This window comes from Phalacrocorax aristotelis, chromosome 4 (genome assembly GCF_949628215.1).
Source record: "Phalacrocorax aristotelis chromosome 4, bGulAri2.1, whole genome shotgun sequence".
Classification (NCBI taxonomy): Eukaryota; Metazoa; Chordata; class Aves; order Suliformes; family Phalacrocoracidae; genus Phalacrocorax; species Phalacrocorax aristotelis.
Window position 1 is genome coordinate 58,540,542 of NC_134279.1, and position 17,981 is coordinate 58,558,522.

The 17,981-nt window shown below is 37.3% G+C and overlaps 1 protein-coding gene across 2 annotated transcripts in view; it reads right to left on the reverse strand.

Annotated features, from left to right (window-relative positions):
• Window positions 1–17,981, reverse strand: part of WDR19 (WD repeat domain 19) — a 50,124-nt gene that overhangs the window by 16,257 nt on the left and 15,886 nt on the right. For both annotated transcript variants that reach the window (XM_075091654.1, XM_075091655.1), the window contains 19 exons: window positions 17,343–17,413; window positions 16,414–16,586; window positions 16,202–16,316; window positions 15,372–15,478; window positions 14,835–14,957; window positions 13,916–14,065; window positions 13,219–13,366; window positions 12,394–12,598; window positions 11,663–11,822; window positions 10,942–11,052; window positions 10,582–10,691; window positions 9,661–9,718; window positions 8,561–8,707; window positions 8,368–8,450; window positions 6,967–7,050; window positions 5,745–5,891; window positions 5,210–5,334; window positions 3,716–3,828; window positions 2,738–2,806 (listed from right to left, as the gene is read on the reverse strand). In XM_075091654.1, the coding sequence (XP_074947755.1) occupies window positions 2,738–2,806; window positions 3,716–3,828; window positions 5,210–5,334; window positions 5,745–5,891; window positions 6,967–7,050; window positions 8,368–8,450; window positions 8,561–8,707; window positions 9,661–9,718; window positions 10,582–10,691; window positions 10,942–11,052; window positions 11,663–11,822; window positions 12,394–12,598; window positions 13,219–13,366; window positions 13,916–14,065; window positions 14,835–14,957; window positions 15,372–15,478; window positions 16,202–16,316; window positions 16,414–16,586; window positions 17,343–17,413 (2,299 nt within the window). The remainder of the gene's footprint in view (window positions 1–2,737; window positions 2,807–3,715; window positions 3,829–5,209; window positions 5,335–5,744; window positions 5,892–6,966; window positions 7,051–8,367; window positions 8,451–8,560; window positions 8,708–9,660; window positions 9,719–10,581; window positions 10,692–10,941; window positions 11,053–11,662; window positions 11,823–12,393; window positions 12,599–13,218; window positions 13,367–13,915; window positions 14,066–14,834; window positions 14,958–15,371; window positions 15,479–16,201; window positions 16,317–16,413; window positions 16,587–17,342; window positions 17,414–17,981) is intronic.

Genomic DNA, 17,981 nt, shown 5'->3' on the forward strand with positions numbered 1-17,981 from the left:
TCAGATCTACTGTTTAAGAGTCTGAAAAAACTCTAGTAATACTTAAGATTTTCAAAGCTGTGGGTTCTTCAAGGGAACAGAGGCCGTGTGAGCATGGTTTGGATGACAGAAAGTGACAGTCGCAGAGGATGCTCAGATGGAAGTTGGCAATGGGCCCGCACAGGCTGGTTTCCAGCATATATTGTCTAGAAGGGAATCTCAAGAAACAGAGTAGGTTCACATGTACTGAGGTACAGCATGAGCTGGAGACCTGATGGCTACAGAATTTTGGAGATCATAAGGAAAATAACTAAGCAAAGATTGCTTCATACCAAATTTTTTTTTTTAGCTATGAACAAGAGATATTTAGAGATAATAACGATGAAACCCGAAAGGTGTTAGTAAGACAATGCTGTAACTGGTCCTCTGTCTGACAGTGGAAGCTGAGAGCAGTGGATATTGTCCACCTTGACTTCAGAAACGCTTTTGACACCGTCTCCCATAACATCCTCATAGAGAAGCTGATGAAGTATGGGCTGGATGAGCAGAACACAAAGTGGACTGAAAACTGGCTGAATGGCCAGACCAGAGGGGTGTGATCAATAACACAAAGCCTAGTTGAAGGCCAGTAACTAGCAGTGTACCCCAGGGGTCAACACTGGGTCCAATCTGATCTGGATGATGGGGCAGAGTACACACTTTTCAAGCTTACTGATGATACAAAACTGGGTGGAGTAGCTGATACACCAGGGGGCTATGCTGCCATCAGAAGGGTCCTTGACAGGCTGAAGAAATGGGCTGACAGGAACCTCATGAAGTTCAACAAAGGAAAGGGCAAAATCCTGCATGTGGGGAGGAACAACCCCATGTGCCAGTACATGCCGGGGGCCACCCAGCTGGAAAGCAGCTTTGCAGAAAAGGACCTGGGGGTCATCAGGTTGAACACAAGTCACCAATACGCCCTTGCAGCACAGAAGGCTAACGGTGTCCTGGGCCTGTTGCCAGCAGGTCGAGGCAGGTTATTGTTCCCCTCCACTCCAGGTGAGGCCACATGGTGTCCAGTTCTGGGCTTCTCAGTACAAGAGAGAGAAGGACATACTGCAGAGTCTAGCAAAGGGCCAGTAAGATGATGAAGGGCCTTGAGCATCTTACAGAATCACAGGATGGCAGGGGTTGGAAGGGGCCTCTGGAGATCATTTCGTCCAACCCCCTTGCTTGAGCAGGCACACCCAGAGCAGGGGGCACAGGAACGCGTCCAGGCGGGTTTTGAATGTCTCCAGGGAAGGAGACTCCACAGCCTCCCTGGGCAGCCTGTGCCACTGCTCGGTCACCCTCACAGGAAAGAAGTTTTTTCTCATATTGAGGTGGAACTTCCTGTGTTCCAACTTGTGCCCGATGCCCCTCGGCCTGTCATTGGGCACCACTGAAAAGAGTCCAGTCCCATCGCCCTGACACCCACCCCTTAGATATTTATAGGTATTGATGAAATCCCGCCTCAGCCTTCTCTTGGCCAGGCTAAACAAACCCAAGTCTCTCAGCTTTTCCTCATAAGGGAGATGCTCCAGTCCCCTGATCATCTTCGTAGCTCTCTGCTGGACTTGCTCAAGGAGTTCCACATCCTTCTGAAACCGGGGGGGGGCCAAAACTGGACACAGCACTCCAAATGTGGTCTCACTAGGGCAGAGTAGAGGGGGAGGATAACCTCTCTCAACCTGCTCGCCACACTCCTTTTAATGCAGCCCAGGATACCATTGGCCTTCTTGGCCACAAAGGCTCATTGCTGGCTCATGGTCAACTTGCTGTCCACCAGCACTCCCAGGTCCTTCTCAGCAGAGCCGCTTTGCAGTAGTTCAGCCCTCAGCCTGTACTGGTGCATGGGGTTGTTCCTCCCCAGGTGCAGGACCTTGCACTTGCTCTTGTTGAATTTCATGAGGTTCCCCTCGGCCCAGCTCTCCAACCTGTCCAGGCTGGAGAGGCTTTACTTTCTCCTGAGGAAAAGCTGAGAGAGCTGGGACTGTTGAGGCTGGAGAAGAGAAGGCTTGGGGTGGGGTGGTGGGGCGGATCTTGTCGATTATATAGATACTTGAAGGGAGGGCGCAAAGAGGAAGGAGCCAAGCTCTCTTTAGTGGTGCCCTGTGACAGGACCAGTGGCAGTGGGCACCAGCTGAAACACAGGAGGTTCCATATGAACATCATGAAACACTGTGAGGGTGACTGAGCACTGGCACAGGTTGCCCAGTTGGGGGGTCTCTCTCCTTGGAGATATTCAAAAGCCATCTGGACATGGTCCTGGGCAACAGGCTCTATGAGGTCCTGCTCGAGCAGGGGCATTGGATCAGATGCCTTCAGATGTTCCTTTCAGTCTCGACCATTCTGTGTTTCTGTGACAGAGAGCGAGAATGAAGGCGTATTGTCCTCTGTAACCATAGTGTGCAGACTGGAAAAACCTCGAAAACCGAAAAATCATATATGGAAATTGCTAAAAAAGAAAATTCTAAACTCAGGTGTCTGTCGCACAGCCACAAAAATCTGAATGAATTCATAAACCCTCCTTTGAAGACTGAAAACACATTTTCCTCTGGTGTCAGTATTCACTTATTCTACTTTTTAAATGTTTAGGTATCACCTTTAGTGATACAGTTTTCCTTCTACTTGCAATCTGTCCAAACAAACTCACTGACGCTAGGAAAATGTCACAATACTGAAGGTAAACTTCTTTAAAAGATGAAGAATTTTTTGTTTTATCAAAGTTGCTTACTGTTTCAATTGCCATTTCTATAGCCAAGTTATCTTCTGTGCTTGGACTTTTCATAAAGTGCTTTAATGCCTAAAAGGATACAGAAGAAAAGTTAGAACTGAGACACAGGAAATTCACATTTTTCTAATCTTTATCAAGTTATTTCTCTCTGCATTTTGACAGACAAGTGTCTCACTGAAGGCTTTTCTTGACTATCTTACAGCCATTTGGTTAACCACATTCACTACAGAGGTAGCAGCTGCTCTTACAGATACTCCTGCAAGAAAAGATGAGTTGAGCCTTTGCCAAATTCTGGTGTATACCTTCATCTAACTTTGAAAGATCTTCACAGCAATATGGTGAGAAGAAATTAATGATTAATGTGCCATTGGACCCCCCCCCGCCATGCCCCAGCTGAGCTGAAGGAGTGCTCACCTACAATGCTGTAATTTGCAAAAATCAGTAATATATTTCTGGTATGTGTTCAGTATGCAGAAGTCAAACATTTAATAAGCATCAGTTCACTGGTTTGTAGCTGATCAAAAGGAAGTGTGTCAATCGACATACTTCAATTAACATATTTCCTTTTTTAAAAAAAAGCTTTAAGTTGGCATGCTACAGTATTAAATGAATTAATTAGTCAGCAACCAAGTCTTCACTGCTCAAGCTAATAAAATATAAATAAATTCTAATTCTATGTTCATGACATTTAGAGGGTCACTGAGAATAGTATAGCATTGATCCACCTGGAGCCTCTACTGCTATGAAAAAGTTATGTGCATGGCAGTGTATAATTCACGGAATAAAATGTAGATAACTGTAAGTATAAATAGCTTGCTTTTTACATTTACGTTTTTTTTACACTTTTTAAAAATACCAGTATTGTCATCAGTTAAGGCAGCTAAAGTCTACTGTGATCCTCCCTGATGTTGAAGTACTGTATTTTGAATGGTTTCTATGAATGTTTGACTATCACTGTTTTATCCTTTAAGTACTTACCCGTCCATATTGACCACACAGCAAGAAAAATTTTCCCGCCTCAAAATGTTTCTTTTCTCCTTCAAAATACAGTGCGATGCTCTGATAATCTTCATTGGTAGTACTTTCAGAACCTGCAACAGATAGTTAGCAATGACAGCCAAGTATTCTTATTAAGTAAGATAAAAGCCCTACTGAAGGAACAAATTCCTATTCTACATTTTTTTCCTACTGACATTCAAAGAAAATCAAAGCCAGCTAGACTCAAATTATATGTTATACATTTTTTCCTATTTAATCAGACTAAATGTCAGACATTAGGAGCTAATATTGCAATGAAAAAATTGTTTCCATAGGTTTCATACCGCAATAGGACTCCTGTTTTTTTCACAGACATAATAAAATGGCATAACTATGACCTACTAATTAATTTTTCCATTATGTCTTGACAACAATAAAACAGAGCAAGTGATTATGATATTAGCTGAATTATTTGCACAGTTTTAAGGATACACAAGTATATCTTTATCGCACAGAACAAGACTACCAGGACCAATGTAACCATGTGGTAGCATGGAATACTAGTCTTCTAACCAAGACTCCATTTTACTGTATACGTCAAAAACAAAGACAGCCACTACTCCAAAGTTAGTTTTAAGCCCTCTTCCCACCCACTTAGGTTACAGTTTGAGACATCTTATTTTGGATAGGAGAGAAGGAAGAAAGCACAAGGAGCAGTAGAACAACAGTGGCCACCTTGACAAGCAGCTGCAATGGTACGTCACCAAGTTAGCTGTTACCAAGATTTTATAACCTTCATAACAAGAATACATTTTTTACACAAGAGAGGAATTGAAAATATGAGATAACTTGGTAGATACGTATGTGGAGCTGTTTCCACAAAGAATGGTGCCTGATGCAGGTGAAAAATATAAAATTTATTGCAAATTGACAAGCTAGCCACTGACTTGATGGCCTGAGGTAAAAGTCAGCTTCTCAGCAAGATCCCCTTTTTGTCTCTCACTGAGAGAAGAGGAGGCCACAAAGGGCCTTAAAGGGGAAAAAAAGGAAAGACAAGTGACACATACATGTTAGAAAATTGCTGGAACCATGAAAAAAAGGAAAGAGGGGATAAAAATCAAGAACTGTACCAGTAAAATTCTCAGTTTTGGAAAAGCAGTACTACATATACCAAGGTCAAAGAATGGGATTCCTCAAAGGACACAAGAAAATAGTCTAGACAAAGGCTTTACCTCTATGGATAAATCTCTAGCACAGGCAAGATTTGAAAACAACTTGGACTGAGGACCAAGTGAGATACCTAAACTGAAAGCAAGGCCTAGTTTATAGGCCTGAATTAGACACAGATTACCAAATCTGTCCATGGTGACTGGAAATGGAAAAGGCTGGGAAACAAAATTTCACACCCCTTGTCTTATGATTTCAAATTGGTCTAAACTAATTAAAAGCACAGCAAAACATACTGTAAACAAACTATTAACCTGGAATACTCACTGATGATATCAGCATAAATCTCCATCTTGTTGTGCTGTTGAGCTAATGTGAAAGCTTCATTATTGCACTTGGACATGACCAGGAACTGGATGGCAGAACCATAGTCACCAAGCTGCAGAAAGAATCTAATCAGAATGAACAAATTAATACCTTAGTACTAATTAGCATAATGAACACACCAAATGTTTTACGAATATAGTGTACTTTGTGGCATACAAATATGATACATTTCTAATCTACTTTAGGTTACTAAAATTAACCCAGTATAAATAATAGAGTATGGCAACTTTTATTATTGTCTAAACTTATTACTTCAGGTTAATATAATTTTAATCAGAAAGTTAAAAAAGGAGAAGAAATCAGTACCTGCTTAGCTGTCGAAATTTGAGAGAACTCAAACCAAGTAACTGAAATACAGAGTCACTGGCCAAGTACCAGCAACTGGAGTCTGATATGTTAGCAAGCCTCACCAACTTCCAATAAGTGCAGCCTCTTTCACCCTTTTTTTTTTTAACCTGCATAATATGATTGTTACCTGGCCACCATCTTTGCTCCATCAAGAGACTGTGTTTCTCTCACAATATTAACAGCCTTTTCAGGATTATTAAGGTGATCCAAATACAGACGAATTACACTGTCCCATTGTTTTGCATGCTCATAAGCTATCACAGCTTCCTTGTACCTGCAAAATAATAGTTAGGTATCAGTTTTTCTAACTTTTAACTAACTCTATAATACAGTGTGAAAGAAAAACACAGTATTTCACTTCTGAGAGGTTACTCTGTGACACTTTCCTTTCAGTTTGCATGTGATAGTCTTGTTCTGCATTTACCATGTTTTTTTTGTCTCTATTTCATTTTCTCTTGGGAGAACGGAAGGTAGACACAACAGAAAAATGTCTACCGCAATACTATTTTTGACATACTCTGCCAGCATCTCTTTTGATACATCTTAAAAGCAGTTCATCTGTTCCGTCAGCAAACATACTTTGTTCCATAAGTTTCATATGAAATCACTTGGGCGTGAGAGAACAATAAAAGCCAAACATAGGATAACTACTTGTACAACTTTAAAAACTGAGACTTCTTTTCTGTTCCGTAAACAAGATCAAGAAATTTCTCATTCTCACACTACACAATTGACATAAATAGTATTTTCTAGTTTCAGCAGAGCAAACATTTAGCTTTGGTGCTGTTTCATATTATAAAGTATCATTATTCTGAAGCACATTCACTTACAGGTAAGGACTAGTAGAAACTATATTCTGTGATTAAATGTAACATATTTTGGACTTTCAGTCAATAATTTCACATTATTCAATATTTTGCAAATGCAGCCATTAAGATGTAACAGTAATTTGCTTCTAGAGTAAAAATTTTCTTTCGTGTTTATTCCCCCTTTGAATGACCTTTAAAATCATAGCTAAGGAGTCACTAGAAACAAACTGAACTTCAATACTCTGCTAAGTGGAATATTGCATTGGGTGCAGTACTTTAAAACCCTTAATGATTCTTGTTAAAAAGACATTAATGCTTAGACAGGAAAACAATCAATTAGAAACACTTCTCTGATACTAGTGGAAGGTCCTTAAATTATGTTTAAAACTGTTACACAACACCTTCAGTTTACATATTTCAGAATCCATTTTCCCAAGGCTATTTTATACAAAATGTAAAGTCTTTATTTTAATTTATTTTACAGAAAGATTAACGTATAACAACAACGTTTTATAAAAGAAGATAAGCATTCAAATGCACCTGCCATCTGCTTCTTTGGCCTTTGCATATTGTAGGTGAATCTTTGGAGATGAAACATGAGGAAGAAGTTCACCAACCTTTGCCCTAGAAAGACAAGATAGTAGTTATTTAGTAAATTTATCTGGTTTCATATTTTCTCCAGTAAAGCAGGCATATTGATATCAACACTGAAAAGGAGGCTAAAAAAGAAGTAATTGAACATTATGTATAAGCTTTGAGGGCACTTTAATATTTTCAAAAAGCTGCGCTTTATAGATGTGAGAACTGGGAATTATAGACTGCTTCATGAACATACTGGCTTAAAGAATCTTTCTTGTCCCATGATTGTGTGCTTATGGCCACAGGTTGCACAGACAACTCCAAGCAATTAGAACCAGATTCTCTGAGTGATGACATCCTTAACAGCAGTGTGGAGGAACACAGACTATGTCAGTCCTTCCATAAATCTAGCTTCAGGAGTTGCACACAGTGACACGATCTATAAAAGCCACCAAACTAAGCAGTGGGCCTCAAGGCAAAGGGTGTGTGAGAGATTGAAGAGAGGCTGACCTTAGATCTCACCTCTCTGCCTAAAAGATAGAACACTCCCCAAACTGAACCTCATTCTGCCAGTACCTTCCAAAGCTTGCACCTCCCACCTTCCAAAGCAAGGCTATCATTATATACAAGCTGCCCTACTTAACAGTGTTCTCTGTGTCCGTTCTGATGCCACTGACGCTTCTATGATGGAATAAAATTTTCCTTAGTAAATGAATGTAATTTTCCATCCTAACTTTTAGAGCACTCATATGAAAGATGAGGGGTCTTTCTGACCTCTGCTCCAATCAGTTCTTAATATCAGAAGTCCATAAAAATGTAATCAGGGAAGAATTAAACCCTTAAATCTCTCAGTAAATTGTACTTTTCCACTGGAAACTTGACAATAAACAAATTCACTTAAAAAAATTAAAAATGTCTTGAACATAACACCAGTGATTTTGACTACTCATGATACAGACTCCACTTGAACCAGCAACTTAGAGTAATTTCCAAGTACCTGAATATTTGGTCTCAGCTATGTATCTTCTAACTGCAGAAGTTTAATGAACTAAACAGTAACTACACAAATAAAATTACTAAATTCAATGCGTGCATGCACACACACACAAGAGACTCAAAACTGCAGGTGACTTTAAACATAACACAAAAAAGAAAATACTATCTCCCATTTACAGTAGACTATATTTAAACAACAGAAGCTTCTGAGAGGACACTGTTCCTAATTAAGCGTAGGGGAGGGAACAATAAAGTCAATGAAACATAATTAGTAAGACATCTGGGCTATTCAGAGAATCATTCCTTTCCAAAAAGCACTACAGCAAGTCCCCTGAAGTATAACACTTCCCTGAAACCTGTACTTACCAGTTTTTACACCGGATGTATACTGATGCTGCCTTGTCATAATATTGTCCCCTTTCATACAGTTGAGCAGCTTCTGAAAATTGCTACAATATTGGAAATCATTAAAATATAATTTCTAAATCAAGATTACAAATAAATAAATAGTTTAATGAATTCACATATTCAGCTTTGCTTTATTAATTCTTTTGAATACCTTCATACTCTCCAGAATAGCTCCACAGTCTCTTTTTAGTAACCTACTGGGATGTTTAATGGCCTGGTTTACCCCTCGACGGATATCTCCCATTCGAATGGACATTTGAGCCACTCCAGCAAGGCAAGCTTCATCATGTTCCTGGTACTGGCAATCAAATGAAAAGCTGTAACTATACATTATACATCAGAAATATCAGGTCACAAAAGCCACAGTAACCAAGCACTGAAACAAATTAAGAAAACACTACATGGGCTTAGTTAAATAAATTTTTGTCTCAAAATTCTTGCCTAGCTGCAGCTGGCACTTATTTAGAAGAATGGAGCATAGTTTTCCTCTTAAGCTTTGTCTTTAATTTTTACATTTTACTTACAAGATCTGTCCAGACCAAGCATACATGAGGAGAACCTGTTTTACAGACAGCTCACTACCACTTTCCTCTTTCCTCCAAAACCAACAGTAGAGAAATGGAGAAACTATAAGCAGGATATTTCCTTTATTTTTTTTTAAAGGTGGTAAGGCCACTGATGTTTCATAAAGCCAAATGGCTTGAATTCACAAAACATTGCTATTTCCCCTATTATGTTCCCTTATTATCATTTAAGCTGCTTCATAATAGACATTTTGCAAATATTAGGGGAAATAATGCCAGAATAAGGGAGGATCTACTTATGTTATATTATGTTACTTACTATGTTACTTATGTTATATTATGTTTATTTTCTAACACAATCCTTGCTTGTCTCTATATAGATAACAATTCTGTAAAGAATGGAAGGAATAATTAAGACTTTTGTCATAACAATGAAAATCCTAGCAATATTTTCTCTGACATTTGCACGTCTATTATGAAACTACTCAAATTATAAAAACCTATGTCTAGTTATGCCATGTTAATACAAAAGCAATACTGCTTTATATCTAGAGAAAGCATCATTCTGTGTATTAAAAGAGAAGTGCAAAGACTATTGTCCCAAAAGCAAGTCACATAGATTTATAGCAGAATAAAAAAAAATCTAAAATCAAATTAGTCTGAAACATGACAACTTAAAATGTGTAGGATGGTATTACAAATGCTACCATTACTAAAAAAGAATTACCTTATTGTTTCCAGTGATTCCCTTCTCATAATGTGCCAGAGCATTAATATAATCACCCCTAAAAGAAAATTGGAATTTATATGGAAGAATATTTTAATAGGAAGAGATGGTTACCTTCTTACCACACAGATTATGCATGTATATGTCTTGCTTTAGACGTAATGATGCCATACAAGGTTGTGACGTATGCAAAAGATGGACAGTTACACAGTATATCATGGCACTTCCCATGCACTGAAAAAGTTGTTAGTCAAAGAGGCAGTCCATCTCTCAGTTCCATTATACTGAGACCAATAAACTTCCCTTGAAAGACAGGCAAAGAATCTGCACAATACATCTCAATAATCTCATCTCTACTTCCACATTTTTCTGGAAGATAAATGAAACTAAGCTTCTAAAATATCTAAAACTTTCACAACATAAAAACAAAGACAATTTTTTTTCCTTAAGAACATTCAGAACTCAAGTTACAGATGGTTGCATTGCTTCAACTGCCTCCACTCCTTCCTTTCTGTGACCAAGAAGTGTCCTTTCTCAGTGCTAGGGGCACTGTCAAGGGGCAAGAGCTGTCTAAAAGCTCCATTAATAGACAAGTGTTTTTCATCTTGGTTTAAACAGACCAGGTTTCATCTGGGAAGAATCAGATATAAAGCAGTAAACAATACTATAATATAGTGGACCTACCAGTCACAGAGAACCCAGATATACTGAAATTATTCTAAAGTAAACTATTATTTGCTAACATATGTCTCTAGCATGAAGTATTTCTTATAAAACTACTCTTCCTCATTCTATAGCTGCAAGACCTCACCGAATTGTCTCAACAATGCAGTCAGCTGAAGTATCTCAATTCCATGTTTTTCTAGAGAGCACGAGTATTGGTTTAATATTCTTATACTGCAACTTTAAAGGAGAACTTACATGAACTCAAGCTGCATTGCATATTCCTTTGATATGAAAGGGATTTGGTCTGGGGCCAAACGCCTAGCCAGCTGCAGTGCACTGTCCCAGTGTTGCAAGTCTTTTCGCATCTGTTAACAAAGAACAGTAACATTTTCTGATGCAAGTATCAAATTCTAAATTCTAATATGAACTTGATCTTATTCTAAAATATAGACCTAGTATTCTAGAAAGATTCAGCCAATCTGAGATAGATTCATCCTAAAAGAATGTCTGCCAGTCACACAATGGCAAGAACAAAACCATAAAAGGGTAAAATATTCCAACATTAAGGTGGAAATGAAAACGGCAGAAAAAAATTTATGTATCTTAAATGAATACCTCAAGTGCAGCAATAGGACAGGAGGATGCTAGATATAAATCCTGAGCCAGATTAAAATCACTAGTAAACATGGCAAGATGTCCTGCTAAAAGGTTGTGGTCTTCTATTCCCTGTAAAAAGATGCAATAGGAGCAAAGGTAGTCCAAAAGAAAAAAATTATTTTAGGTAACATAATCTAGTAAGCACAGTAAAACAAAATATCATTACATTTTACAACCATGTGTGTCGGATTCTACAAACCAGAAAAAGCCCTCACTTTCTTATTGTAGCTCAAAGCCATGACAGCTTATACTGTCTAAAATCAGCAATTTCCAGAAGTATATTTTTAAGTTACTATTTCACACACATTTTTTGATGTATAATTGCAGTCTGTTAATTTGCGTTGTGGTTTTTTTTTTTTAAATAGTAATACCAGCCTTAAACATTTTCTCAAAAATAACAAAGGGAAAAAGAGCTTCCAAATGCCCAAGACATGAAGATATTCCGCTGCTCTCAAGCAAATGCAGAAAGGAATGTTGTGCATTCCAGCAGAGACTGCAACCACTTCAACAGAAAACTAAGCAAGAGTTGTGTGGTTTGGACACTTTTTCCTCTGTAACTATTGAAGATAATTCACCTCCTATTTAAAAAACCTAAATCCCCACAAAAATAAGATTCAGCAATTCTTAAAGAAGAATTAAATCGCTGTACCTCCTACTTAAAAGGAACTTTACATTTTACCTTTATTTGCTCTAGTGACATCACCATCCCAGCATTACCAAATGTCCGATAAACACGTATCGCAAAATCCACCTCCATATGATGTAAGCAAGCTTTGGCCAGCTCATTCCAACCAGACTGGTCATTCAGAAGTCTGCACACCTCCCATGCTTCAGAAAACCTATAGAAGGTAAAACACATTTAAAACTAGTGTATTACTCATACCTAAAATTCCCTCTCAACACTTTTTTTTCCCCAATATGATGGAAGGGAAAATGTAAAAAGCATTTACTTCTAAGCCATGGAGGCAGAGATGTGTCAGGAAGAAAGGAGAAATACAAATGCATAACTTACAGTTCTGTTTCTCCTGTTTCTACCACACTTTTTCAGGAAACTGTCTGCTTTCCCTACTCTGGCATTCTGTCCATTATACTAATTTTGCATTCGTTCATTACACTGGGACGGAAGCATGCAAGAAGCACCTTCAGCCAGTTTTGTAAGAGCCACTGTCACAGACCCCCAAATCAGTCTTCAAAAAAATTACTTTAGCTTTGACTTGACAGTGGAAAAACAAATAAAGCACCGCTGGGTAACTTATTTTGCTTGGTCTGCATACACAGCTACATGGACTCATGGATCAACCTCATTTGTCAACAGTCAGCATGACATTTTTAAATCACCAGGATATGCTGCACTGAGCTACAAGCACAGGAGAAAACAATTTACACAATATAATTAAAATGCAGATGTACCTTTTCAACATTAAAGTCTGAGTAAGCATTTGTGTCAGCTCATTAGGTCCAAAATCTTTCAAATTGCCAAGGAAACTGTGAGTGCTTAGATAGATATTGTTTGTTTTCCCACTCTGAGTCTGACAAGTTAATTCTCCATTATACAACAACAAAGGTTTATGGGAAAAGGGGACTTCCGTGCCACCTGCCAAAATAATCTTTGATCCTAGATTCAAAGATCAGGAAGAAAAGAAGACATAATTTTAAAAAATCCTTACATGGTAAAAAGTGTAGCAAGCAGTCACAGCTGAAATAACATATATTTGCACGGTATTAAATCGAGGTCTCTAATTCTGGTAGTCACCATCTACTCTACAGTGCATATTTTTCAGCAAAGTAAATATACATAGCTTAAATCTTCTAAACTAGTAAGGGCATTTTCCAAATGTCTGTAGGTAAGTTTCTTAATATTTCTCTGTCACAAATACAGAAATTGCTATGACTACAATTTTGGTTAACAGCATAAGTGAACACAAGTTTTGTCACCCTGATCCCAATATTTTCTCATTAACATTTCAAAATACAACTGAAGCACAATGTGTAAATTTCGGACGAAAGGCTATAATGGCAAGAGGCTTAGGGAGTTAAGACCAAAATGCTTTGTTGGAGCATTACAGAGAAACCTAGAAAGCAACTTGTTTTCTATTCATCAGTTGCACTTCAAAAGTTCTGTAAATACTATTTATTTTTATATGCAGTTATGAAAATATTTAAGACAAATGAAGACTCAGAACATGTTTGACTTTATTAACTAAAGTAGTAAGTTTTAAGAAGCATTTACAATACCTTGAATTGCATTCTTATGAAAAACGTAAGTGTACACTTTGTCATCATCAAAAGCAATAAAAACACCTTTATCCATTGGCCAGTTTTCCCACAGGATTCCTTTAATAGTTGGTGAGAAGTTTGGAATCTCATATAATCTATCATCTACCTACAAAAAGTGCAAAAGTAAAATTACTAGTAAGTGACTAAGGAGACAAACCAAATATCCATCCCAGCTATGATTTAAAATAAAAAAAGAATATAAAAAGTGCAGAAATATGAAAATTGTATTAAGAAAAAAGTTTCTTATAAGCAGTGACTCTGAATAACATAATAGTTTAATTCAGAAGGAAAGTAAATGGAGAAAATGCACGATATATGAACGTTATTTACTTTTCTTAGAAAAAAGGTATGGGGACAGGCAATGAAACTGGCAGTGCCTGTTAATGGGCTAAAAAACCTGTATTTGAATACACAAACATATACATTTCTAAAAACTATTGATCAGGTCTTCAGTAAAATGAAATTGTTCTGATCTGATATGACAGATTTTATTCCCTTACATTACCATTACGTCATCTTCAAACCTCCTTGGCAGTTTCTTCTACCAGCATACATGTTGGAGTGAAAAAAGCTTCTTCATTCTCTATTAAGAACACTATACAGTTGAAGACCCTGCTTATAAATGTAATTGTATGGGTATCCCACACTAACTTACTGGACAATAGACAAAGCCATCACTTTTGTCATCTATGAAAGCCAATCTGGTTCCATTGGGATCTGGAAAAATTTTTCTCACACTGACAGGATGCCGATATTCATTCACATGTTGCCAGTCTTCAATGTAGAAATAATGAATAACTCCAGTCTAATGAGAAATAACAGAAAAAAACATTAATGACAACAGTAAGTGGCAAGTAGGTAATTAACTTGGTTGTAGTTTCTCCCATCTTAGAGTGCTGAGCATGAAAATGTTTAAAGAAAATACTTCCAGGGTTGTTTTTTGCTTCCTTCTTCATTCACAGCTGGTTTGGGCAGGATAGGAAAACTTGAGGCTTTCTGTGGGTGGGGAAAGCAGCAATTTGGGGGTGGAGAAAGCAGAGGTTTGAGGTGTTTTCTGTTGTGTTTGTTGTTTAGCTCACTCTGCTTTGTGGAGACAAGCTGTATTTACTCTGCAGTTCTCTAAATAGGGCAAGTGCCTGCCTTGTTTCTGAGAGCAGCTTAACCTTCAAAGCTGAAAAATCTGCCTCCAAGGAAGAACCACATATTCTTAAGATCAGATGTACCTAATTCAGGCGAGAAGAGCAAACTGATTTGTGATTAACGTTGTATTTCAATCAGTGTCGCATAAAGAACACTGAAAGTAAAAGGCAGCTTTTGAAGTCAATTTTAAAATTTGCACACATCAGATTGATCAGTTGTGAACAAACACTAGTAAAAGCAAAACTTAACCTTCCTGCCAAAGCATCCCATATAAATGCAACAGTAAAGGAAGTTGGATGCACTTTTGACTGTATTTGCATAAAGTTACTGCATAGAAGTACCTTTTTTTTTTGCTGGAAGTATGAGTAATAATTCAAATAACTCAGAAATATATTCCATATAAACAGATCTCTAACAACAGAAGCAATACTCACATCTGTACCGTATATGAGGAAGTCACTAGTTAAAGCATGGCACAAAATTCTGTATTTATCATCATCTGCTGGGAATAGTCGAGTTTCTCGTTCTTCCTGAGCATCCAAACCTTCACTTTCTATCTAAATATAAAGAACAGAATGAACTGAATAACTCTACTGTTAACAATAAGGTATCATAGTTTTACCTGTATCAAACTGTAAGGCAATGAAATGAAAACACCTCGCATGTGTATCCCTTAAAAACCCAGCATCTGCTTCTGTCACATTCCCACAGACTTTTAGAATAAAACTACTAAATAGTTCACAAGAAAACAATTTTTCTTCATGTGCTCTAGAATAGGTTGTATTTCTAAAGTCTACAAGAACTCAGCTCCATATTTTGATTAGCTGGCAAAAAAAATTCTGAAGTATTTTTAATTTTTACCCTTCATTAACTGAAGGTCACTCAATTTTCTCTCGTTTTTAAGATTACATTAACTTATTCAGCTTAGACCAACTCAGCAGTTCAGCACTCCAAACTGCCAGAGCTCTTACCATATGCAACTGGACTTTACCCTCAAAGAGAGCAGCGGCGTAATCAGAATTAAGATGCATACTTGCTACCGTCCCCAGGTACTCCACATCTTTAAGCTTTTTTACATCTGTGGAATTCAAACGGAAAAGAAAAGGCAAAAATATTTTGATTTTGTATAGGTCTTCTCTTATCATATCTAAATTTACAGCTGAGCACCAGATGTGAAAACACTCAACCAATCAGAGAGGGGACAAGTCACATGTAAAGACACTTTCTTCCTAGCAGCCAGAGAACTGGTTAGAAAATACAGAAGCTCTTTTCCTATGCAACTCTGACTAGTATTCTTACAGTTTTGATAATTCATTATTAGTCAAAAAAGGTGATGCTTAGAGAGACATGAAAGCTTTAAATCCACTGTCTAAAATTTGGACATAGCATAACCAATTTTACCTTGCCCCGCATAAAAAACATGAACATCTACCAAACCAAAGTCCCTAGGTACTTTGCCAAATTTAGTATTTAAAGATACGGCCAAATAATGTCTTGAACACCTCTAAGTCCTTCACTGGTTAACAACATGATCTGAAAAAAACAAACCAACCCCAGAAAGGAAACATTCTACATTTCGTTACCAATACCTTGAGGCTGAAGCTTTATTTCTATTATTTACAACGCCTTGTCATAACTGCTTCAGTTTGTGAAGGTCATTATTCGGTCCTAGCAGGACCATATGGCAATTCAAGTTGTTATTGTACAATGTGGAATATCCAGAACTGCTAAACACAATACCGAATTAATAAAATAAGACACAATGATGCAGTAGTTTTAAGAGAACTAAGTTTATGCTTACTATTCTCTCCAAGTGCATAAAACCAAGCCCGATTGTTCATTCCTACAGCCAAATGATAAACACCAATAGCAACAAAATTGGGCTCTACTTCAACAGAGACTGTGACTGGTAGCTCCTGTAAGAAAATAAAACAATATAAAATAATTTTCATCACTATTGAGACTTACTTTATTTATATCTAAACGAAATTTAAAAGGAAGAGGTTATCATACTCTCTCCACATGATTTGCTATAGTAACTTCAAGAAGAGAAGTGAGGTATGCAATCCGTGTACTGCAAGCATCTCCAAGGATTGGAAGCTTTGTCAAGAAAACATGGAGGGATCCTCTTCGTGTAGATACTGCCAATAACTGTCCATCATCTGTCCAAGCCAGCTGATCTACACCTAAAATATTCACAAGTTTTTGCAAAGAAAAAAAAAAAATCCTTTCTTTAACTACCGAAACCAAAAACAATTACTTTGCTTTAAAATGTAAAAATGGTAGGAATGAATACCTAGGAATATATGTACTAATGTATGCAAACATAACCAATTAATATAATTCCAAGATTAACTGGAATCACTCAAATCAAACCCATAAATTACTAATTTAGCATTTTCCTAAGGGTGAAGACTTGACAATAACGGAAGTATTTACAGACACTACAAGAGGAGATAATGGTGGTAACTCATTACCCAAGAACATAGCCTTGTAACAATGTCCTGGAAGCCACAGGCACAAAACCTGTATGTCAGGATGAGAACAGGTTAAGCATCGTATGTCGGTACAAGAGATGCTGAAAATCTCAAAAAAAACCACCAAAATGAAAAAATGGAAAGAAGCAGAAACCAGTTAAGTATATTACTTTAGTAATCTGAATTATACTGTATTACAGATTCAAAAAAGCAAAACACTAACAGATCAAATATTCTGAGAGCTGTACTTATCTATACTTTGAACAGATAAAATAAAACATGTTCCTATTTTGCTATGGGTCACCTAATAAATACAAGTTGAGAAAGAAGGAATTTATGATAAATTCTACATTTACACAGTTTTTCCAACAACAGTACTTTCACTTACGTAAATAAAGTCACCATCAAAATTCTCTTTTACTTAATTTGCAAAAATTTCTATCCTAATGGAGACTGTTAACATACCTTTGTTTTCATCATCCAAGTTTATTATGGCATACATTTCTCTCAGGTCTGACAGATCATGGATTTTAATGCTAAAACAAAAATAAACAGTCATTCTCACTAATACAAAGCTCAGTCATCATAAACTGGAAGAAACCCAACCTAATGAAGACAGCCTAATGGAGCAAAAAATAGAGCGCAAACGCAAAATTACTTCTGTTTCCTGAAGAGCAACACACACTCATTGTTATCCATCACTCTAAATAGTATACCACTATCCCTGTACAAAAAGATTGGCTCAGAGAACTAAAATTGGAGGAAAAGGCACGAATGCAATTCAAAAGAATGAAGGGGTGGGAAACACACACTATTTTTGCCTTTTGACCTATTACAATACAGGTTAGGGTGAAAACACATCCCTGATGGACAAACACTGCTTGAAACACAGATGCAAAAAAACTAGCTTTCAATCCTGCTTCATATAAAAAGGGACAGAGTGAGAGTTTACTTACGCTGTCATGTTACTCAATATATGCTAAAGAACTCCGTAAAGAAATAATACAATAACTGAAGTGCTTGAAGTTGCACCATGTTTTGCTCATAGTTATACCACTCTTGATGTGCAAGCATGGTCAGCAAATCAGCAGTCTGTTAAGGTCA